The 25,408-nt window shown below is 48.5% G+C and overlaps 1 protein-coding gene across 1 annotated transcript in view; it reads left to right on the forward strand.

The window, feature by feature from the left end:
• ITGA2B (integrin subunit alpha 2b) overlaps positions 1 to 24,747 on the forward strand; it is a 320,876-nt gene extending 296,129 nt beyond the window's left edge. Inside the window, exons 28-30 of the mRNA XM_086923897.1 lie at positions 40 to 141; positions 3,332 to 3,454; positions 22,864 to 24,747. Of these exons, the coding sequence (XP_086780023.1) occupies positions 40 to 141; positions 3,332 to 3,454; positions 22,864 to 22,932 (294 nt within the window). The 3' untranslated portion in view covers positions 22,933 to 24,747. The remainder of the gene's footprint in view (positions 1 to 39; positions 142 to 3,331; positions 3,455 to 22,863) is intronic.
• Positions 24,748 to 25,408: the final 661 nt, after the last annotated feature.

The following is a 25,408-nucleotide window of genomic DNA, read 5'->3' on the forward strand; positions in this document are numbered from 1 at the left end:
CAGTCATTCATCCTTGCTTCTCTCTCTTCATCTCATTAGAGGCCGCTGCAGCAGTTTATTCTGCAATCACAGGTTTCCTACAGAGTAACCGGTATGCCATACAGTATCAAGCCAAGAAGACTGGACAGTGGCACGGCAACGGTAAGGTCCATCCAATTGGGAGCTCTGATTGGGTGGGTTGGGCTTCTCGTGCGCAGGGCAGCAAATGGCGGCAAGTAGAAACTGATTGGTGAAACTGGATGGAGAAAACGTGAGAGACAGTGTGTAAATGTGGAGGTGACAGAGGCAGAAAAAGGAGTGTAAATGGGGGAAGAGAGTTACATAGGGGAGTGAAAGGGTTCAAATCAGAGGAGACAGGAACGGCTCTTTGTTGCACCCAACTTGCTCTCAATTTAATTATCTGCTTAGGTTCTTTCCTCCACTGGACCCAGGTCCCTTCTGCTACCTCGACCCAGGCTCCTTCTTCCAGTAACATTAGCCACATTCACCACCGTTTCTCAGGCTCCTCCCGCCACTGGGCCTAGACATTTACACTACCAGTACCAAGATGTCTTCCTCCACTGTGGCTAGCCGTCTTCGCCACCAGTACTCTTCCTCCACTGGCCCCAGATACCTTCACTGCCAGTACCCAGGCTCCTTTCTTCAACGACCCCAGTTATCTTCAACATTAGTGCCCTGACCTGTCCTCCACTGGGCCCAGCCACCTTCACCAACAGTGGTACCAAGGCTCCTTCCTCCACTGCCCTGATCCACCTTTACCACCATTACCCAGGCTCCTTCCTCCACTTGCCCCCGGCTCTTTTCATCAACAGTAACCAGTCTCTTTTCTCCACCTCACCCAGCGACCTTCATCGCCAGTACCCAGGCTTTCTTCCTCCACTGGCCCCAGCTACCTTCACTCCCAGTACCCAGGCTCCTTTCTTCAATGGTCCTAGCTACCTTCAACGTCAGTAACCAAACCCTTCCTCCACTGGCTCCAGCTACCTTCACCCCTGGTACCAGGCTCTTTTCTTCAATGGCCCTAGCCACCATCAACGTCACTGCCCAGGCTCCTTCCACAACTGGCCCCAGCTATCTTCAACTTCGGTGCCCAGGCTCCTTCCACCACTGGCCCCAGCTACCATCACCGCCAGTTAACAGTGGTACCAATGCTCCTACCAGTCTATTTTCTCCACCTAGCCAGCCACTTTCATCACTAGTACCCTTCCTCCACTGGCCCCAGCTACCTTCACTGCCAGTACCAAGGCTCCTTTCTTCAATGGCCCCACTACCTTCAATGTCAGTATTCAGACCCTTCCTCCACTAGCCCATACACTTTCACCAACAGTGATAGCAAGGCTCCTTTCTTCAATGGCCCAAGCCAACCTTCAACGTCAGTACCCAGGCTTCCTCCCTCAACTGGTCCCAGCAACCTTCAACTTCAGTACCCAGGCTTCCTTCCGCCACTGACCCCAGCAACCTCCACTGCCAGTACCCAGCCTCCTTTCTTCAATGGCCCCAGCCACCTTCAACGTCAGTACCCATGCTTCCTTCCTCCACTGAACCTAGCTACCTTCACAACCAGTATCCAGGATCCTTTCTTCAATGGCCCCAGCCACCTTCAATGTCAGTCCCCAGGCTTCCTTCCTCCACTGACCCTAGCTACCTTCACCACCAGTATCCAGGCTCCTTTCTTCAATGGCCCCAGCCACCTTCAACGTCAGTACCCAGGCTTCCTTCCTCCACTGACCCTAGCTACCTTCACCACTAGTATTCAGGCTCCTTTCTTCAATGGCCCCAGCCAACTTCAACGTCAGTACCCAGGCTTCCTTCCTCCACTGGCCCCAGCTATCTTCACCGCCAGTACCCAGGCTCCTTTCATCAATGACCCCAACAGTAGCGGCCGGTGGTGGGAGTGCTGCGGGCGGTGGGGTGGGGGGTAGTAAACTATGGCATAGGGCTGAACAGAGGTAAGTAAACAAATAAATAAATAAAACACATTTAATTGCGCTCGCTGCATTGCCAATTGCGATGCAGTGCCGCAACAAAATTTGTTTTAAATATTTGTTTACTTACCTCTGTTGGGCCTAGTTCCATAGTTTACTACCCCCCACCCTGCTCCACCCCCGCCCGCAGCACTCCCACCACCGGCCGATACTGGAGCTCAGCCACCTTCAACGTCAGTACCCAGGCTTCCTTCCTCCACTGGCCTGGGCTTCCTTCACTGTCAGAACCCAGGCTCCTTTCTTCAATGGCCCCAGCTACCTTCAGCGTCAGTATTCAGACCCTTCCTCCACTGGCCCATACACCTTCACCAACAGTGATGCCAAGGCTCCTTTCTTTATTGGCCCTAGCCGCCTTCAACGTCAGTACCCAGGCTTCCTCCCTCAACTGGTCCCAGCTACTTTCAACTTCAATACCCAGGCTTCCTTCCTCCACTGACCCCAGCTACCTTCACCACCAGTACCCTGCCTCCTTTCTTCAATGGCCCAAGCCACCTTCAACGTCAGTACCCATGCTTCCTTCCACCACTGGCCCCAGCTACCTTCACCGCTGGTACCCAGGCTTTCTTCCTCCACTGGCCCGGGCTTCCTTCACTTCCAGTACCCAGGCTCCTTTCTTCAATGTCCCCAGCTACCATCAGTGTCAGTATTCAGACCCTTCCTCCACTGACCCATAAACCTTCACCAACAGTGATACCAAGGCTCCTTTCTTTAATGGCCCTAGCCGCCATCAACGTCAGTACCCAGGCTTCCTCCCTCAACTGGTCCCAGCTACTTTCAACGTCAGTACCCAGGCTTCCTTTCTCCACTGACCCCAGCTACCTTCACCACCAGTACCCAGCCTCCTTTCTTCAATGGCCCCAGCCACCTTCAATGTCAGTACCCATGCTTCATTCCACCACTGGCCCAAGCTACCTTCATCGCTGGTACCCAGGCTTCCTCCCTCAACTTGTCCCAGCCACTTTCAACGTCAGTACCCAGGCTTTCTTCCTCCTCTGACCCTAGCTACCCTCACTGCCAGTACCCAGGCTCCTTTCATCAATGACCCCAGCCACCTTCAACGTCAGTACCCAGGCTCCTTTCTCCAATAGCCTTAGCCGGATTCACCATCAGTGCTCTAGCTCCTTCGTCCGCTGGCCTCAGTTCACCTTTGTCTTCCGCTATCTTTTCTTTTAGCATCTTCACCCCTTCATGTCTGCTCTGTCTTTCCTCGCTCGTGTATTGTGTTTCTCCTCTTTCCTAAGTTGTTCCTTGTTGGCCTTGCATCCCCTCCACCCACCCCCTGAGCACTTGGCTCAGGCTCTCCCACGGACCTGAGTCCAGGTATTATTTCAGTTTTTTTGTTGCAGACGGACACCCGTGTCCTGTGGGTGAACCCGGACGGGGAGAAGGCCATCCCCACATGGTGGATCATTTTGGGGGTGCTGGCCGGTCTCCTGCTGCTGGCGGTCTTCATCTTCGTCATGTGGAAGGTGAGTTGCTATAGTGACCTACACACTTGACATCAATTATAACAATGTGTCTTATATAGCTCTTCCTTCTACACTTCTAAGCACTGTAAATATCACTAGTAAATAGTCAATATAATTTTCCTCAGCTGTGCTTTCAGCTCGTGTCAGTCTATCATGAACTCTGTCTGCTCTCTATCCACGTTCAACCACACTCTGATTTCCCTCAGATTCCCCATGCACTGCACATCATTTTCGGTTTCCCATTTCTAGTAGGGCTTCCCATTCACCGACTTCTTCCCCAATCTTTACATCACCATCTCCCCTTCACTCCACCCATCCCCTTCTGAATATGTAATTTAATTTTTTTTGTCTCCACCTTTCCTCTGCATATACAAGGTCTGTATAAGCCAGTTTGGCTGTATGCATAATAGTGGCATTTACCAAGATTAATAAGAATTCCTAGTGATCGGCCATTATACCTCGTGAAAGCGAGAGTTCCCTTTGTCATCCGGCGAGCTAAGCCTTAGAACATTTATTAATGAATTTCTATTTGATCTGATCCTTGAAATGTGTAGAGAAATTTACACTACTTCAAGTTCTAATATTCAATATATGGCAGACTCCTGGAACCCGTTCTGCACGTTTCCTGGGCCTGGCTTTGGATGTTATACAGAAAATAATAAATGCCTCTCTATCCCAAGGGATCCTTCCAGATTGCCTAAAAACAGGACAAGTCGTCCCCATCATCAAAAAACCTACAGCGGACCTGGCAGATTCTAATAATTTTCACCCAGTGACCAATATTCCATTACTTGCCAAACTAATTGAGAAATGCGTGCAAGGTCAACTGAGCCAACACATCACCAATTTCACCCCACTGGACGACTGCCAATTGGGATTCAGAACAGGACACAGCACGGAAACAGCAATCCTTCATATTGTCGATGACGCACTATAGGCCCTATACCAAAATCGAACATGCCTACTGATCCTCCTGGACCTGTCATCTGCATTTGACACGGTAAATCACGAAACTTTACTGACCAGGCTCCATGACAGGATGGGAATGTCTGGAAATGTGCTGAAATGGTTTGAATCCTTCCTTCAGAATAGAACACAAAGATTCCTGTGTCAACTAATCACTTTCACCATCTTTCCCTAACTCAATTGGAGTCCCTCAAGGATCTACATTATCTCCATCTCTGTTCAACCTGTATGTCGAACGCCTTACAGAAATTTTCCGAAACTCAAAGATATCCTATCACATGTACGCAGATGACACGCAAATATATATCAAGATCGCGTCTCTGGAAGACATCATGTTAATGAATGAGGCCTTAAAAATGTCATTGCAATGGTTAACAAACAATCATCTGGAGCTAAATGCACATAAAACAGAGTTCTTACTTATTCACCCCCAAAGAACCATACGGAAGTGAAGGAATTGACCAAACTGGTGACAGCGCTAAATTGCACCCCTACTCTAGTTAACTCAGCGAAATCACTAGGAATTACATTGGATGAGAACCTAGACATGAAAGCCCACATTAAATCAATGGCAAAAAGTGCCTGCTTTCATTTGAACTACATTAGAAAAGTGAAACCATTCATCTCTAAGGCGGATCTCAAACTGACAGTCCAATCCTTAGTTATCTTGAGGATTGAATATGGATGCACTACCTTAGCAGGTCTACCAAAAATCTTCACAGCACCACTAAAAGCATGCCTCAATGCAGCAGCAAGACTCTTCACCGGATCGAGGAAACTCGACCATATCTCTCCTCACCTGAAAGCATTAAACTGGTTACCCTACGAAGCCAGAATTCAGCTAAAAATGGCATGTATCACCCACAAAGCGCTCCACTACAATACACCAAGATACCTTGCCCAGAATATTGAATTATCAGGAGGAAGCAGACCAGCTAGGAGTGCCAAGGAGCTGTTGTTGAGATCACCCATTTTCAGGAAGAAGAAAACTTATGATAGAGCTTTCTCAGGAGCAGCCCCCAGAATCTGGAACTCACTCCCTCCAAACATTAGGAAAATTCAGGACTCAGCAACATTTAAGAAGGAAGAGAAGATCTTCCTGATGAGTAAGTTCCTTACATAGGTAAGACAACTCATCGCTAACACTGAGTCATAGATGCTCCAATACAGAACATCATTGTAAGTAGAGAGAAAGTCACCGGCGTTAATGGAGATAACTGCTGTACGATACGATTCATGAACCAGGACTGTCGGTACACATTGATACCAAGCTGTATCCTAATTTCTACCACATGTCACTGTAAATATATATATGCTTATCTCCTTATGGCTGTATAATTACCTACCTCTTATCATTATGAATCGTTATACTATATAAGTTTTATCTCTAACCTACCTCATGTAAGGTAAAGCGCTCTGATACCCAAGGGTCTTGTTTGCGCTATATAAAACACTATAATAAATAAATTAATTAATTAATATGCGCAGTGTGTGTTGAATTACATAAGTATTGTTGCTTCATGGGTTGAGCCCTACTGCGAAGAACTGAGTTCAGCTACCTGTTTTGGTATTCTGCGAGGACTGAGACCTGTCCTCAAATTCTTCGACCCTCCCACTCGGCAACTGGTGGTTCAGGCCTCTATCCTTTCCTGGCTGGACTACGGGAGTGCTCTGTTGCTTGGAATTAATCAGGCTGAGGCTACTAGGCTTCAGAGGGTGCAGAACGCTGCTGCACGGGCCATTGTTGGCCTTCCGAGACGGTGTTCTGTCTCTACTGTCCTGACCTCCCTTCACTGGCTTCCGGTCAGACAGAGAATCAAATTTAAGGCTCTCTGTCTGACATTTAAGATTTTGAAGCTTTCCTCTCCTCCTGCCCTCGCGGGCCTTATCTCTCCCTATGTCCCCACGCGGTCTCTCAGGTCTGAATCTCACCATCTGGCGATTAAGCCTAGGTTCAGACTGAGTAGGATGGGAGGACGCTCCTTTCGTGTTTTGGCGGTTGGACTATGGAATTCCCTTCCTGTACATATTCGTGCCCTAAATAGCCTGACTCTTTTCAGACGCGCTATTAAAACCCACCTGTTTGCCTCTGCTAATTGATTCCCTTTCTTTTCAGCTCTGACCTGTTGTGTTGTGGTACTTGATCAGGCGCCAGGACGCCCCTTCGCTGGGGCAGCTGTGCGCCGAATAAAAGTTATTAACATAACATAACAAATCAAGAGTATGAGACTCAAAACTCAGCCAGCTGTTCAGCCTTTTCATTTTTCCAAGGTAAATCATGCAAGTACCATTCAATTGTGCGCTAAAATCTTTTGGGGAGTTGGGGATTTTTCATCAGAACATAAAGACCGAATATTTCTACGGCCTTCTGCCATAGGAATCTAACCTCAGGCCTTCCACGTCTCTCAATATATTGTACATTCATTTGTTCTTTTCGTTTGTCTTTCTTAGACTCCTTTCACATTTTCATTTACTTATTCCTCTCTACTTTGCTCTTGTTTTATTTCTCTTTTTACTATCTCGCCTCATGTGTTATTTATTTCTGCTCGTTAGATGTCTTCTTTTCTTTTACTGTTTGTGAAGCATCAATCAAAGGCATTTATAGAGCGCACTACTTACCCGGAGGGTCTCAAGGCGCTTGGGGGGGGGGGGCTGCTACTGCTCGAACAGCCAGGTCTTGAGCTTCTTCCTGAAGGAGAGGTGGTCTTGGGTCAGGCGCAGGTCGGACGGGAGGGAGTTCCAGGTCTTGGCGGCCAGGTAGGAGAAGGACCTTCCTCCTGTTGTCGTTCTTCGGATGCGGGGGACGGCGGCGAGGGCGTGACTGGCTGATCGTAGATGGCGTTTGGGAGCGTAGAAGTTGATGCGGTTGTTGAGGAAGCTCGGGCCTTGATCGTGTAGGGCTTTGTGTGCGTGGGTGAGGAGGCGGAAGGTGATTCTTTTGTTGACGGGGAGCCAATGCAAGTCTCTCAGATGTCCGGAGATGTGGCTGTGTCGTGGGATGTCGAGGATGAGTCTGGCTGAGGTGTTCTGGATCCGCTGGAGTCTCTTCTGGAGCTTGGCGGTGGTTCTGGCGTAGAGGGCGTTGCCGTAATCCAGTCGGCTGGTGACGAGGGCCTGGGTGACCGTCTTCCTGGTCTGGGTGGGGATCCACCGAAAGATCTTCCTTAGCATGCGCAGGATGTTGAAGCATGACGAGGAGACAGCGTTGACTTGTCTGGTCATGGAGAGGGAGGAGTCCAGGATGAAGCCCAGGTTGCGTGCGTGGTCTGTCGGTTTGGGTGCGGTGCCCAGGGCGGGGGGCCACCAGGAGTCGTCCCAGGCGGAGGGCGAGGCGCCCAGCATGAGGACTTCCGTCTTGTCTGAGTTCAGTTTCAGGCGGCTGGTCGTCATCCACTCGGCTACGTCTTTCATCCCTTCGTGAAGGTTGGCTCTGGCGGCGGCGGGGTCGTTGGTCAGGGAAAGGATCAGCTGGGTGTCGTCAGCGTAGGAGATGATGTTGAGGTTGTGTTGGTGTGCGATGGCCGCGAGGGGGCTCATGTAGACGTTGAAGAGGGTGGGGCTCAGCGAGGATCCTTGAGGGACGCCGCAGATGACTTCGGTGGCCTCTGACTTGTACGGTGGTAGACGGACTCTCTGTGTTCTTCCGTCGAGGAAGGAGATGATCCATTCCAGTGCCTTCTCCTGGATTCCGACGTTGCTGAGGCGCTGCACTAGGGTGCGGTGGCAGACAGTGTCGAATGCCGCGGAGAGGTCTAGAAGGATGAGGGCCGCTGTTTCTCCGTTGTCCATCAGGGCTCGGATGTCATCGGTGGCAGCGATGAGGGCGGTCTCGGTGCTTTGGTTGGCTCGGAAGCCAGACTGTGAAGGGTCGAGGGATCCATTCGTCTCGAGGAAGGCGGCCAGCGGTTTGTTGACGGTCTTCTCGATGACTTTGGCTGGAAACGGGAGGAGCGAGATGGGGCGGTAATTCTTGAGTTCGGTGGGGTCCGCTGTTGGTTTCTTTAGTAGGGCGCTGAGTTCGGCGTGCTTCCAGCTTTCCGGGAAGGTGGCGGTGTCGAAGGAGGTGTTGATGATGTCCCGCAGGTGGGGTGCGATGACAGCGTCGGCCTTGTTGAAGACGTGGTGAGGGCAGGGGTCGGTCGGAGATCCGGAGTGGATGGAGTTCATCATGCGGACGGTGTCTTCGGTGCTGATCGGAGTCCAGGCGCGGAGGGTGGTGGTGGGGGGCGGTGGTTCGGTCGTGGCGTGCGTCGGTTGAGGGCTGAAGCTGTTGTGTATGTCCGCGATCTTGTTGTGGAAGTAGGAGGCGAGGGAGTTGCAGAGGTCTTGCGATGGGGTGATGTTGTTGTTTTCGGCGTTGGGGTTGGAGAGCTCTTTCACGATGTTGAAGAGTTCCTTGCAGTTGTGTGCGTTGTTGTCCAGCCGGTCTTTGAATGCAGTTTTCCTGGTGGCGCGGATCAGTTGGTGGTGCTTCCGGGTGGCAAGCTTGAGGGTGGTCATGTTGTCCGGTGTTGGCTCCCTTCTCCAGGCTTTCTCGAGGGCTCGGCAGTTCTTCTTGGAGCTCTTGAGTTCGTCGGTGAACCATGGGGCCTTCTTGCTGCCGGGTCTGCTGGGCGGGGTCCTCAGTGGGGCGAGTTCGTCCGCGCAGTTGCTGATCCACTGCGTGAGGTTGTCGGCGGCCTGGCTGGGGTTCGCTGAGCTGGCGGGAGGGTGCTGGCTCAGGGAAGCGGCGAGCTGGTCGGCTGTGATCTTGTTCCAGCTTCTTCGAGCAACCTGTTGCTGGTGGTGGTGGATAGTCGTTCTTCTGAAGGTGAAGTGGACGCAGCTGTGGTCCGTCCAGTGTAATCCAGTGGCGTGGCTGAAGTCGATGTCTTTGCTGGATGAGAAGACGGCGTCGAGTGTGTGTCCGGCGAGGTGGGTGGGGGTTGACACCAGCTGCTTGAGTCCGAGGTTGGCGAGGTTGTCGAGCAGGGTGATGGTGTTGCGGTCGTTGTTGTTCTCCAGGTGGAAGTTGATATCCCCCAGGAGGATGTAGTCAGCGGAGGTGAGGGCATGCGGGCTGACGAAGTCGGCGATGTCCTCGCTGAATTGTGTGCGTGGTCCCGGGGGTCGGTAGATCAGGGTGCCTCTGAGGGTGGTCTTCGGGTCGGTGCGGATCTGGAAGTGTAGGTGTTCGGCGGTAGTCAGGGTGTCGTCGGTGTTGGTCGTGATGTGGATGGTGTCCCTGTGGATGATGGCGATGCCTCCTCCCATCTGGTTGGCGGTGCGGTCCCTCCGGGTGATCTTGTAGCCCTCTGGGATGGCGATGGCGATGTCGGGCGCTGAGGAGTCGTTCACCCAGGTTTCCGTGAGGAAGGCAACGTCAGGAGCTGTGGTGTCAAGGAGGTTCCAGAGCTCGATGGCGTGTCTGTGGACGGAGCGGGTGTTGAGCAGGATGCACTTGAGGTGGTTGCTGCTGGTGTTCGGCTTGGCGGGTGCTGGTGCGAGGCAGGTCCGGATGCAGGAGAACTTGCAGGCGTGCAGCTGAAGGGTCCGTGGGTGCGTCTCGGGGTGGCTCGGTAGCATCCCGGGATTCGGCCGGTGTTGAGTGCGTTGAGGGTGGCGGCGTCGTACGTCCGGCGGGCGGGCTGGGGTATGCGGGGAACAGGGGTCCTGGCCCTGGGCGCGGTCCATGCGCGGACAGGCTTACCTTTGGCGCACCTTCTGCGCTCAGTCGGTGCTCCCGCTGCGCGCGTCCGCTGCGCGGTAGCTCTGGGGTCGTCATAAGTGAGGAGCCTGGGAGGGCGGGTCAGTTGGGTGGCGGGGCCGGCGAATGGGATGGAGGTGGGCGGGGCCGCAGGGAGTCAGCGGTGGGAGCTTCTGGGCGGCGGCCTCGGCCCGGGGGCAGGCGAGGCAGCAGGCGGGGTGATCAGGGCGGCCCAGCGGCGGCTGGGTCGCTCTGTAGCTGAAGGAGGTCGCGGGAGGCGGGAGGGGTGATCCGGGCGGCCCAGCGGCGGCTGGGTCGCTGAAGCAGGAGCTGGCAGGCAGCAGGAGTGGCGGCTGGCAGGAGGGGTGACCAGGCCTTGACAAAGGCACAGTGGTCACTCCTGGCTCTTCCCCTGCTGGCCCCTTAAGTGAGGAGCCTGGGAGGGCGGGTCAGCTGGGTGGCGGGGCCGGCGAATGGGATGGAGGTGGGCGGGGCCGCAGGGAGTCAGCGGCGGGAGCTTCTGGGCGGCGGCCTTGGCCCGGGGGCAGGCGAGGCGGCAGGCGGGGTAATCCGGGCGGCCCAGCGGCGGCTGGGTCGCTCTGTAGCTGAAGGAGGTCGCGGGAGGCGGGAGGGGTGATCCGGGCGGCCCAGCGGCGGCTGGGTCGCTGAAGCAGGAGCTGGCAGGCAGCAGGAGTGGCGGCTGGCAGGAGGGGTGACCAGGCCTTGACAAAGGCAAAATTTCTTTGTGGGGGCAGGGGGCGTTGGTACAAAAACAAGACCTCTCACGCAGTGCTGATGAGGTGGGTGCAGATGGCCTGAGCTCCCAGCAGAAAGGGGGTTGATGGTAACTGCTTTGAGGCCAGAGATCTCTACTCCTGGAAGACGTCAATGTAAATTTGGCAAATGTGCGCCGTTCCTGGTTCACAAGTGTGCCAGGTCGTGAAAATGTCAATCCCCCGCCAACTCAGGACTTTAGTTCTCGCTTCTCTGTAGTGGTACCCACTTCTGAGCTCTGGCTTTCGCCCATCTTGTGATGGCCTCTGGGAAAGCAAGAGGCAAAGCCAATCCGTGAATGGGCAGAAGTTTGCCACCCCCAGTGCCACGCCCATTTGATCTCCATTGTACAGGTGTGTGTCCATCTCTGGATATCACATGGGGATACTCGGGTATTTCCAGTGCTGTCTGCTGTGTGGAAGGGACCTCTGAGTGCCGGAGCTTGGATTGTAACTGAGACCGACTGCTGGAGCCCTGGGCTGATCAGGGAGGAGCCACCAGGGGTGTTTTATTTATTTATTGTATTTGGAGTTTGTGTAATGTGCTTTTCTGACCGAAGGACACCACAAAGTCCATTGAGAAGTGAAAGAGGGAAAGTAGTCTCGGTTACAAGTCTTTCAGAAGCAGATGCCGAGATGTCTGTAATTGTTTGACCAGAAGACCTGATGTTTCATTGCTAAGCGCATTGGCGGAGGGTCCAGAGGGAGAGTTCCTATTGGTGCAGAGACCGGCCAATAAACCATTCCAACCTTGGTAGGAGCACTAAGAGGCGTGCTGGGAGTCGGCCATAGGCATCTGATAGGGTGATATAGAATTGATCATTTGTAGAGGTAGACCTGGTCTCTGCCCTGCAAGGCTATGGGCACCAGCAGATGGTTGATCCTGTATTTGATGAGAGAGTGCAGTGGTTATAGAAATGGGGTGATATGATTCTTTCCTTCTAAACAGAAAATGAGGTGAGCAGTAAAATAATGTGTTCTTAGTAGTTTGGTAAACGTTTCAGCTGTGAGACAACCATGAACTCCAGTCCATTCGTTGACACACAAAGGGGTTAAGGCTGGGTCTTGAGTTTGTAGCAGCAGACGAGCCTCATGTGTGCAGTGGGGGTGGATAATACATGCCTGGTTACAGAAGTAACCTGAGTCGAGAAGTACAATTTATTGTATTCAAGGACTCCAAGGTTTCTTCGAGAGTTAGAATGAGTTTGAGGACCGCCTAGAGAGCCAGACTCTGTAAAGAGCCTGGAGCTATCCAGGGCGAGTGACCAAGATGTCCGCTTCAGTGCCGTTAAAGCAAACCAGCTTGTTAGGCCTCTATTTTACACTCCTTGGAAGTAGTTGTGCAGTTTCATTTTTACTTCGCTCTGGGGTTCTGATGTGTTTTTGGGCAACATCAACATTCATGGCGACAAGGACTCATGAGAAACGCGGTTGTCCACGAGTGATTTTTAGATGTATGGGGCAAAATTTTCCCTGGGGGTGGTGGTTAGCAGGGAACGACCTGTACCTATTGAAGACAATGAATGAAGGCTGAGGGCAGTGGTGTCAAAGGTTGCCAACAGGTCAAAGGGAAATGAAGACATTACCCTTCCGTTGTTCCTTTCAGAGAGGAGATTCTCTCTGATGTTCAGTACGGTAACGTCAGTCCCTGTTCGAAGTTTGACACCTGAATGGAAGTCACTTATGAAACTTAATTCCAAATAGGCTCGAGTTGTGGGGTTACTACAGTTTCCAGGGTTTTTGTGATTGTGGGGCCCAAATGTAGTCTGTAATCGGCTAATGTAGCTTTCTTCAAAAGCAGAGTTATGACAGGGTGTTTTGAGTTTGTTAGGGACGTCTCCTGCCAACAGACAAGCATTGACAAATCTATTGATGATGAGAATATACGCACATTGGCCAAGTGGCACGAGTGGCATTGAACGAGTGGCAGCAGGGTTGAGTTTTTTGTTGGTTTTCTTTAGAAAGTTCTCACTAGGGAAGAAGAATCACAGAAGGAATTTAGATTTGTAAAGTCACAGATATCTTTCCGGGGGAGGAAGACATTTTCACGATGATGTGGAGCAGGGCAGAAAGAGACATACATTGCACTTGAAACACCAAAGCATTAGTATTCGGCAACCCTGGTACTTTACAGCGGTCTCATGAGAAAAACTTTGGGCCTTGCACGTTTGTTTTTGTTTTGAAAATTAAGCACTAGGTTGATATTTGGACTATATTGAACATAAATTAATGTCAAAGTTTAGTGGTATGGAAGCTTTCAAAAAGTTTTTAAAGAGCAGCCAGTTGGGGAAGCAACCGCTACAAAAACACCATCTTAACACTACTACCTCCTTTTCTTGAATGCAACAGAAACAGGAGGTATTTTTGGGCAACTTTGTAAATACCACCTACAATTGTAATGAAGGGGCGTCTTCCTTCTCAGCCTTTGTATGCAGTTTCTTGTGAAGTTACTGTCTCTCTCCATATGTGGGGCTCTTTAAAAATAGCTCCTCCCACTACTAAGCACTGCATGAAAAAGGGACTGAACTTCTCAGGGCCTATAGATGCAGAGTCAAGGTTGACCAGTTGCAGCAGTTGAACACTGTAGTTCCTCTATTTTAAATACTTTGCTCCAATGGTCGACAGCGTATTGGCATTACTTATTCTAGGCACTGACTCCTGAAAAGGTCTTCACGCAATAGATCAAGAGCGTAAATAAATAACACATGAACTAGGTTTCTCCACCAAGAAAGGGTGAGAGAATGGAGATGTATTTGTGCTGCAGAGACCACACTGACACCGCATGTGATGTTACATACAAATATATGCACGTACATAGATCCTCCATCAGGAGGCAGTTTGCACTTTCTTTTGCTGTTCCTTGCTCTTTAAGTGAAAGCCCATTGCAAAGACTTCCTGGGGACATTTGGAAAGCTTCCCCAGGAATACATTTAGCTCATTGCTTATCATTGGCTTTTTTGTTTGTAACTCACATTTGCTTGCTTTCTATTTGCTGGCGTTATGTTTTAGACTGTCCAGTATGTCTTTGTCCCTCCTATGGAGCATATCCTCTTTACTGTATTCTTCCAGGAGTGCTCACTTTTTTTAAATAGGCCTTTAATTTGTCTTCTTTTCTTGCCACATTTGCTGTTCATTCAAAGTTAGAGGTCAAATGTCGGACCCTGTCTTCGGCGGTAGCTTGGTGTTAAATGTTCTTTCTCTGACTTCAAAGTGAGAGGATTTATGTGACAATCATGCTTGTTACTTGGGGTGTGCTGCAGGAAGGTTGTACAAAGTTATTTTTTTCCAGCACACAACAACATTTTTTTTAAAACTTTGTTTATTGATTTAAATCATAGACATACAGTGCATATTTGGACGACATAGTACAATCTCTTAGCCATAAGTTCCTACAAAAAACATTAATCACTAGTGCACCTTACATTTCTTCCACAAGTCTCTCCTGTCGACGCATCTCCATTTCAACAGTTGGTGACACACAAAGATCTCCCCTGTATTTATTCCACTTCGACCACTTCATGTCCCATTTCTTGGGGCATCCCCGAGCCTTGTATACCTCTGTCTCCACCAGCATACATCTGTCCATATCTGTAACCACAGGGTGGTACGAGGCGGGATTACACTCCCCCGGCCAATTCTCTCTTTGCTAGCGTATATCCCAATGTAGTGAATTGTTGCTCAACTTCAGTCAGGTCAGAGGCCTCCCAGATATTTAAGATTCCCAACTGTGGGGTCAGTACAATAGCTTTCCCCAGAGCTGTGCACATACAAGTCGTGGCTCCCTCCCACAAGGGACGTACAATGGGGCAGGACCACAGTGTGTGGTAGAATGTGGCTTTCTGGTCACAACCTCTTATACAGCAATCATTGGGCCTAGACCCTATCCTAGCTAGAACCGTCCCTGACATGTATGATCGGTGGAGTATCCTAAGCTGAATCAGTTTAAATCTTTGGGTAATTGCCGCTGAGCGTGGGGACATTAGCACCGCCTGCCAGTCTTCGTCGTCTATGGGTCCTATGTCGCTTTGCCACCTCTCCCTAAGCTTCGGGAAATCGTCTGGCAGGTTATTATTCAGTTTCTTGTATATCAAAGATTTAGCCTTTGAGTCGAGCGGTTCATCGAGCAAGCTGTCCTCTAGGGGTGACGACTTCGGTATGTCTGTTGGAGATGGGAACGCTGTCTGCAACACATGTCTAATTTGCATGTAGCTGTACAATTCCCCCTGTGTCAGCTGATACTGGTTCTGGAGCTCATTAAAAGGTCAGTATTGCCCCCTTTTTAACCAAATCTCTCACTGTAGACACCCTGATCAGATCCCATTTATCAAAACCCGTTTGGTAGCCCAGCAGACCCAGTTGTGGAGTAAACCATAGTGGTGTTGCCAGTGGGAGAGTGCCTGTCCACCCCAACCACACAACAACATTTAAATATCTGTAAATGAACTGTGCAAATGTTTCAGAATATATCAGAATTAGGAAAGTATTAATGTAGCGCATCTCGTGTAATTCTAAAGTGTGGTAAAAAAAAATATTTTAATACGATCAAAACAAATCAATACACTAGGTGATGCCATTTCCACACATTATATTTTGTGTATAGTTTGATCGGTATAATTGTATGTTTGTGCATAAATATGTAATGGTCATTTCAATTGAAAACGTATTATCTGTAATGGCAGTACGCTACCACACCATGTATATGTCACTATGCAACTCCACACTATGGCACTCTACTCCACTCTGTGCCACTCCACTTTACAACATTATTCTCCACGACACTCTACATCCGTCTACTATGCCACTCAACTGTACGTCTGGCACTGCCACTCCACTCCACAACATTCTATATCACTCCGCAACACTCTACTCCAGACTCCATTAATCTACTCCACTCCACTCCAACCCACTGGTCCTCTGTACTCTATTACACTCTATTCCACTCCATGCAACTCAACTCTACTCTACTCCACTCCTTGACACTCCACTTTACACCACTCCACTCAACTCTACTGCACTCTACTCCACTCCACGCTACTCCACTCTATGCTACTCTATGACATTCTTGTACTCTACCCCACTTTTGCACTCTATGCAACTTCACTCTAAGACCACTCTACGACACTCCATTCCAGGCCACTCCACTCTACACCACTCCACTCTACGTCAGTCTACCCCACTCTGCACCATTCTAAGACACTCCACTTTATGACACTCTTCACCACTCTACAACACTCTTCACCACTCTACTCCGGTCTACACCATGCCCACAGTCTGTGTCATTCTACACCACTCCATTCTACTACACTCAAAGCCACTTTACTCCACTCTATGCTACGCTATGCCACTCCACTCAGTGACAATTTACTCTACTCTACGCTATGCCACTCCACTCTACTCCACTCTGCGACACTCCACTCTATGACTCTCCACTCTACTACACTTTACTCCACTCTATGCTATACCACTCTACATGACTCCACTCTACACATCTCCACTCTCCATCACTCCAGTCTATGACAGTCTTCTCCACTCTTCTCCTCTCTACACCACAACATGCCGCACCACTCCAATCCACTCTATGGCACTTCACTCTACTCCACTCTATGCCATTCTACGCCATGCCATGGCACTCCAGTCCACTCTACGGCACTTTACTCTACTCCACTCTACACCATGCCATGCCACGCCACTCCACTCTATGGCACTCCTCTCCTTTCAATGGCACGCCTCTCCACTCCACTCTATGACACTCTATTCTACTCCACACTATGCCACTCCACTCCACTACACTCTATGACCCTCCATGACACTCTACAACACTTCACTCTATGCCATGCCACTCTACACCACTCCACTCTGACACTCTACTCTACACCACTCTACTCAACTCTATGCCACTCTGCGACCTTCCACTCTATGACCCTCCACTCTATGCGACCCTGCTCTACTCTACGCCAACACTCTATTCCACTCTACAACATTCTACGCCACACTATGCCATTCCATTCTATGCCACTCTACTCTCTAAGCTCCTCCACTCTACAACACTCTACTCCATTCTACACACTTTACTCCACTTTATGCTTTGGCCCTTCACTCTATGCCTGTCCACTCTATGCCCTTCCACTGTCATGACCTGACAGACAGATGACGGACAAGGCGACAGGACAGTCGGGACAACAGACACTAGGACCCTGTGGGTCGTGAGGGAGGTGACCAGGTCACCGGACAACACATCCGGTCAGGGGACAGGAAGAGGACAGATTCGACCAGGACGACCAAGAAGAAGGACGTGCATGTGACCAGCTGTATGCAATAACAAAATAAAGAATCGTGAGCACACCTACCTGTGTCCATGAGTGATTGCGCTGCGCAGTGCCCACCTCGTAGACACGACAACTGGCGACGAAGGGTGTGAAGAGAACCGACGTGCATCCTGACGACATCGACATCGGAAGAACCAGGTGCCCACCCTGGATGTGCCCAAAAGAAGAAGAGCGAAGAAGAGTGAAAAGAAGCGACATCGGAGCCCACCCGACCGCCTCTGACGAACAATCCGGCAAAACTGGGGTAAGCGCGAAGGAACGCGCGAAATCTCAAAATAGCCGCGAGCTCTCGCGAGAGTCTCGGCGGCCATTTTGGGATCAGGCGGCTAGGCCAATCAGAGGCGAGAACGGGGAAGCGGCCATTTTGGGACCAGGCAAGCGAGATTTTGAACGTGAAATCTCGCGAGAAGAGTGGCGGCCATTTTAGGAAAAAAGACAAAAACGTAAAAGGCATAGAAATAAGGAGAGTGGCCATCACGGAGTCAGGCAAAAAAGAAGAAAGAGCAGAAAACAATAAAGGAAAGACAAGAAAAGCATAGAAAGGCTAGAAACAAAAACAAAAGAACAGAAATAGAAGACAAAGAAGAAACAAACGAAGAAAGACAAAAGAAAATAATAAAAAAGACACATAAGAAAAAGGAAAGTAGAAAGATTAAAATAAAACAAAGCAAAAGGAGAAGAAAACAAGGGGAAGATAAGAGACAAAAGAGAAAGGAAGATAAAGCAAGAGAACAAAAGAAGAAGAAGAAAAAGAGGAAATAAAAGAGGAACGAACAGATAAAGAAAGAAGGAAAGAATGGCAGATCCAAAGCCTAATGCACAATACAGGAGACCACTACCGTTTAACCTATCGGAGCCACAAATAGGAATAAGGTGGGAAAAGTGGATCAGACGGTTTGAAAGATATGTAGACGACACAGATGTAGCAGCTGGAAAGAAACTGGAACTACTATTGAATTTGGCAGGGGACGACGTAGAAGAACTTCTGGTGACACTGCCGACTGATGAAACAAAAACATATGACCAACTAAAGAAATGTCTAACAGCCAAATTCGACCCGCAACGAAACATTGATTTCGAACGATATACTTTTACCATCGCATGTCAACAAGTTGGCGAAACACTAGACGACTTCGCGACACGGCTGAGGAAATTGGTGATACATTGTGAATTTGATAAATTTGATAACGAGCAAGCAATCAGGCTACGGATCATAGAAGGCTGTCGCGACACAGGATTCAGAGCAAGAATACTTAAGGAACCAACCTCATTGGAGAACATCCTGTCACTAGCAAGAGCAGAGGCGAGAGCAGCGGAACATGCCAAGGAAATGGAAAGAGGGAAGAGCGTTGAAACAGAAAACGCACATTTTACGACAAGCAGATATCGCACAGACCAACAAAGGAATGACTGGAGGGAACAAAAAGAGAGGAGATGACCTGAAAGAACATGCTACAAGTGCGGAATGGAATTTCCACACCGAGGTCAATGCCCCGCCTTTGGCCAGACGTGCAGAAGATATGGTGGAAGAAATCACTATGCCAGTATGTGCCAAGGTGCCCCATTAAGAGACGACAATGTGAGAACAGGAAGACCACAGGACATGTCAGGTATGTTGACAACGAAAGGAGGAGTTCATCACGAGGGTCAGGTGAAGAAGAGGAAGTAGAGAAAGTAGAAAGACTATATCACATGTCAGAGGTGCACACCGAGCAGAGCAAGGAAGAAGAAACAGGAGAAAAAACACAGCCAGCAGACAGAAGCACCCGAGGAAAGACAGACCATGCAAAGATAAGAGTAGGAGTGCATGAAACAGACTTTGTACTGGACAGTGGTGCAACTTGCAATGTCATGTGTGCATCGGAGTATGAGAGAATGGAAGTAAAGCCGACCCTGAGAGCGTCCAAGGTAAAGATCTTTACTTGGGGGGCAAGGAAAGAAGTAACTAACTTGGGGAAGTTCACAGAGGAACTGAGATACAATGACAAGATAAATAAGGAGGACATTCATGTTCTACAAGGCGATGTCCCAGGGCCATGCCTGATGAGCAACAGCACCGCCCAAACGATGGGCCTTATAACAATGACATACAAAAAAGACAACAGCTATGTTGAGAGCAAGCAAAGAAAAGACTCAGGGAACAAAGAAAGAGGAAGAGAACAAAAAAGAATAATGGAGAGAACAAATACAACAGGAGGCGGCTGTAGAAAGAAAGGAGCAAGAAACAAACGGAGGTCAAAGAACAACGATCAAGGCGACGAGAGGCCGGCAAAAAGAGAGCAGAAGAAGGACAACGGAAGGACGGAAAGAAGAGTAAGAGGAGAGAACAACGACAAAGAGAAAGAGCGACTGGCAAACTGAGAAAAGACGGAGAACAACTGAAGAGCAGAAAGAAAGATGGCGGCAGAAAACGACGACCAAGAAAGGGATGCAAAGGGACAAAGAGACTACGTAGAAAGAAGTAGGAAACAGAGACTGGGGAGAAAAATCGACGAGACTGACAATCTCTCTCTCTCTCTCTCTCTCTCTCTCTCTCTCTCTCTCTCTCTCTCTACCCCTCTCACTGCAACGACGAGCAATGATGCAAATAGTAGTGACACGGAGTGATTAGTAGAACTGGGACACGAACTGTTGTTTGCAACAAAGGGGGAGATGTCATGACCTGACAGACAGATGACGGACAAGGCGACAGGACAGTAGGGACAGCAGACACTAGGACCCTGTGGGTCGTGAGGGAGGTGACCAGGTCACCGGACACCACATCCGGTCAGGGGACAGGAAGAGGACAGATTCGACCAGGACGACCAAGAAGAAGGACGTGAATGTGACCAGCTGTATGCAATAATTAAATAAAGAATCGTGAGCACACCTACCTGTGTCCGTGAGTGATTGCGCTGCGCAGTGCCCACCTCATAGACACGACATCCACTCAGCTTTATGCCACTCTACATCACTCCAATTGGTTCCTCTCCACGACAATTCCACTTCACACCACCCCACTCTTCTCTACTCCACTCTACACCACTCCACTGCCCTCCATGCTACTCTCTTCTATGCCACTAACCTTTAGCCATTCTGAACAGCAGCCACTCTGGTCTACAACATTGATAAAACACATTGGCAAAGCCAGTAGCTCTTGCATAGTAGAGACCTGTTGGCTTTGCCAATGCTTATTTCAACTACCGCTCTTTCTACACATCGATCCTCTCCTTGTACCCTCTGGTTTCTCTCTGCTCTCTGACAGGAACCGTACAGTATGAGATGTCAAAAGACGACCCAAGCGGAGGGAGGGAGATTGGGTTTACAGTACATAAATAGTTGTGTTACCCTTTGAATGACGGTATTCTGTTAGACTTGTGTCTGGAGAAACTGAGTTGATGTATCAGGCATTCAGAGTCCTGGCTCAACTGTAGCACCTCAGCTTCCAGAATGAATTAACTGGGATACTGCAGGTCCATTGGAGTATTCATCTAATTTTAATGACCAACTTTGCCTTACTTTCTCTGGCCATAAATTAATGCTTCGAAAAAATTGATTTTACTTTCCCATAAAATCAAGCACTATGAACTTGGAGCAAAATCGAGCAGCGTTCCTTGCCATCGTCCTTCTATCTACACGTCTGTTACGCACTTTGTATGTTGATATGTCGCTTCTGCTCCACATCATCGTGTGCCCAATTCTACACTGCAGTAAGTGGGGCCAAAAGGAGGTGGGGTCAAGCGTCAGCCAATAGCGTGTTACCAGCAATTTTGAATGAAGACACAAGCCTCGATGCTTCTCCTTTAAGCAGGACAGGGAGATCTTAAATTAGCAGTTGCAAACGTTGACTCATAGTAAGGGCTCCTGGAATCATGCTGCAGGGGAGGACCAAATTTTGCGGCAGGGTTGTATAAATCATGCTGCAAGAAAAGTCATACTATGTGGCATTATGCAGCTCATTTTGGGATAGTATCACTCATATTATTTTGTCTTTTTTAAACTTCTTAACATTGTCTGGGATTTTGTTGCAACTCATTAGTTCCAGTTTAACACCCAAACCCAGCAATAAGCTACACAAAAGTGACCAGTCAACCTTTGCAAATGGCCTTCCATGGAGCGACAACACGTGTTGCTATGTTTTTAGTAACTTTTGAACCGTTTGAGCTAGAAAAAAATAATATTTTGTTAAAATCCTCAGATTATGCAGCAGATGATGGATTATGTGGCTACTGCGGCAAATCTATAATCATCAGAATATTGCAGTGGCCACACCATCCCATAATTCCAGTGGCCCTGTTGATAGTACTGGACCTGAATAATGTGCTGAGTGCCACAACAATTTCAATTCATATCTCAGCTCTATAGTAAAAAAGAAATTATTGAATGTAGAACGCCTTCATATTGAACTTTAAAAAAAAGCAAAATATGTCAACCTCAAAACATCTACAATTTTACTCACAAATAAATATGCTGAACTTCTAAATAAAAAAGCAAAATCAAACTATGAATGTAGAACGCCCTGAAATCTTCCTAGAGAGGCATGCTTGGTGTGCTAACGTAGTGCTATAAGGAGCTGCTAGTAATACATTTTCAAGAGGATTTTTTTGATCTCTGCTCCGTCCTGATACTAGGGGAGAGATTTACCAAATCTCAATGCAGCGCCGCCCCCCCGCGAGGCTGCGCTGCGTAGCGCGACAGGGAGGGAGCAGGAGAGCGCCATATTTTCAAAGATATGGCTCTCTCCTCCCCTTTCCCTTGCGCCGTCGCTGATTACAGCTGAAGTGCACAACCCACACACCTTAGCGCCATAGCCCTAGGGTGTGTGTGTGAGTCCAGCATAGGTTTTGTACAGGAAGGATACCCTTCCTGTACAAAGTACTATGCCTTGACACGAGGGAAAGCTTTTCCCACTTTGTATGCGAGCTGCACAGTGCAGCACGCATGCAAAGTCAGAAAAGGAAGGAGAAACAAAAGCATCCTTGCGCCTAGTATAAAAGGGCGCAGTTTTCTCACGCTAAACCCAATCTACTGTATTTGGTAAATTGGGTTTAGCTTGAGAAACCGTGGGTGTTTGCATGGGAATGCCCATGCACCAGCCTTGGCACGCCCCCATGGCGCAAAGTAATGCGAAGCAGCACTATGTGCTGCTTCGCAGTACTTTTACGTTATTTTTAGCGCGCTGGAAAGTAAATTAGGAAAAAAAGATTTTGCAGTGTTTTGCGTCACTTTTGTGACACAAACACGGCACAAAATCTTAGTAAATTTCCCCCTAGGTGATCTTGGTGGCAAGAAAATGAGCATATCGAATAGGTCACGGTGTCAAATACTAGTTTCTTATTTAGCTCTTGCTGCCACAGTTATGCTGTTTCGCAGCACTATAAATAACAGTTGCTACTATTACCCACTTTAATGGAACTCAGTTTGTTGAGCTGAGAAGCATTGAGTCCGCACTGCAAGGCTTTGAACATGTGAGCTGCAGGCCTCATGCAGAATTCAGTTTAAAGTATTGGACTCACTATGAGCCTCTCGCCTGCATACTTGATGGTTTACAGCAGGTGTAGAGCCGCATACCAAATGCGAGCTGTGTGCCAGGAAAATAGAGGCAATCTCCCTTCATATTCTGTGGGTTGATGTTTGTTTTGACATGTATTACTAACGCGTCTGTTTTCTTCCTTGCAGATTGGCTTTTTTCAAAGGACCAGACCCCCAACAGACGACGAGGATGAACTGTTCGATACACAGAACTGAGCGCCCTCTCTTAAACATTTGGAGCCATGCTCTGATACATGTGCGATGGAACCCACTCACGCTCAGACACATGCGTCAAGACATCTTCTGGTCCACCTGCTGGAGCACCCTCAGGCCCACACGCTGTGGCAAACTCAGACACACATACTGATGCATTTCTCTTGTACACACTGGCAGGGTATGAATATTACCTTTTGTGCACAACTCACTTACTATGTGTGCTTCGTTGCAGGTGTGAAAGAGCCACTTTTTGCCCTAGCTCACTCCAGGTGTATCCCCTGTGGGCACTCAGTCTTGTTTCCTGTGAAGAAGGATGCCCTCTTAGACACAGCTCACCCATTGTGTTCCCATTTTGTCTATCATTGGCTCTCATGCTCTTTAAATATATTCACTTTGCCCTAACTCACTCAGTGTGTATTCCCTGTTGGTCATCAGTAACTCTATGATATCCTGATATCCAATTTTGCCCACAGCTCACTCAGTGACAGTGCGTATCTCGCGATGTCAAGGGTGTGACATCTGCTCTTGGCCACAGGTGACTTGTTGGGTAGTTCTTGTTGACAATAAGGTACTGTAATATATCTGCTCTCAGACTCAACACACATGCATTCCCTGTTTGCTATCAATACAATGTTGTTCACTGTTGGCCATGGCCATTTCACTGTGAATTTCATGATGGTCACCAGTTGCTATTTATAGTTCTCTTGCCCATAGCTCATTCACTGTGTATTTCCTGATGCCCATCAGTTCCTGTGTAAGATAGCTACTACTGGTCGTAGCTCATTCACTGTGTTTTTCCTGGAACCGTTGTATAAATCTTACCTATTGGCCATCAGACACTTTTTGTTGTTTTCGTTTTCATCTTTTCTTGGATGCACATTCACACCTAAGGCCTCTTGATACTTGGTCAACAGGATGCTATAGAGGAGAAGGGAGCATCTGCTGGAGAAGGTAGTCCTCGTGGCGATTACACTGACCTTCGATTGAGTGGCTCTTCATTTCAGAGAGAACGTGCACCAAAGAAACTATTATGAACCTATGAATCACATTGGTACGCAAGAGAATATCTGGAGTCAAGTCAGACACTTAGAAATGTGTAGATTTTCTAGAATTGAAGAGATGTGGGATCACCCCACGGTGGAGCACCTTGCAGAGAGATGGTGCCTGAGCCAAGCATCTTCATTCGCTGTTCCGCTTGAGACGGGATGCATATGAGCCATTGCCCGCTTGACCTCACGGAGCGCATAGAAGTTTAACGTGATATCTGCTTCACTGTCTTCTGTACTGAAACATTTTGGGTTCACCTGTAGTGTAGTTCCTATATTCCCAATAGGCTCTGCGCATTGGAATAATATATCCTATAGATGTGACATAGGACTTATGTCTACTAGGTCGCTATCGAATATATTAAACTTAATTGTGAGTGCCAGCTAGCTCAGAGGTCACTAGAAACGTTCTCGAATTCACAAGAAGGGATTCGTTTCTGACAACCGCATAAACATGACAACTTTGTTTCCCCAAGATAAAACGTATCTTCAGAGTCGTGGAAACAATAGATAGATATTTCACTCAGTCATTCGTGCATGCTTCATTTCACCAGAGGTGCAGAGAAATAGAGAGACGGATATTTTCAATAAAAGTATTTATTGAACGGTCTTCTTTCTCATGCAGAAGAAATTAACTGCTACAATCGTAAGACTGGCTGTACAGTATAATGCGTGCAGCAGGAGGAGTATTATAAAATAATACTGTAAAAGCATGGTATGGTTTCTAAGCCATAAAATACATACATAAATAAAGACTAAAAGTACTCAACTGGTGCTTCTAAAATACGCCTACCCCGATGTACCTAACCTAAGTCTAGTACGAGGGAAGAAGTAAGTGTTGTGTAGCATAAGTTCAGTATTCTTTTGCCAAGAATCTATCCAAGATTTCTCTTAGGGTCTAATCAGCTCCGTACCTTGGTTTAGAATGAAGGAGGTCTTGTATTTCTCTGTCTCAGGACTTGATTTCCCAACACCCCGCAAGGGGTGCCTGGAAACACTGGAGCTGGATTTCTCGTCAAGAGAAAAGACAACGTCTCTCTCAGTGCATCAGCTTGAGGGTTGGCTTCCTTCAGCACTTGCTGTAGCGAGATGCGTCGGGCAAGTAGATAATCGAACTGCTCCAAACACCACTATGTGTTTGCTTGGGCAAGTGTGGGCATATTTATACCTTGAAGGTGGCGAGTTTGACGTAAAGGTGGACATAATAACGTCATTAAAGAGTCTTAGGGCCAGATGTAGGTAGGCTTTTCCTATTTAGGAGGCCATTTTACCAATTCTGTAAATAACTAATCGGTTTTTACTGATTCAGTATTTACCGAATCATCATTTACCGATTCGGTATTTACTGAATCGGTAAATTAGATGTAGGAAGCACTGTCAACAGTGCTTCTGGGCTTTAAGAATTCGTTATTTACCACCAACTATTTGTT

Source organism: Lissotriton vulgaris, chromosome 5, assembly GCF_964263255.1.
Source record: "Lissotriton vulgaris chromosome 5, aLisVul1.2, whole genome shotgun sequence".
In the NCBI taxonomy this organism is placed as follows: Eukaryota; Metazoa; Chordata; class Amphibia; order Caudata; family Salamandridae; genus Lissotriton; species Lissotriton vulgaris.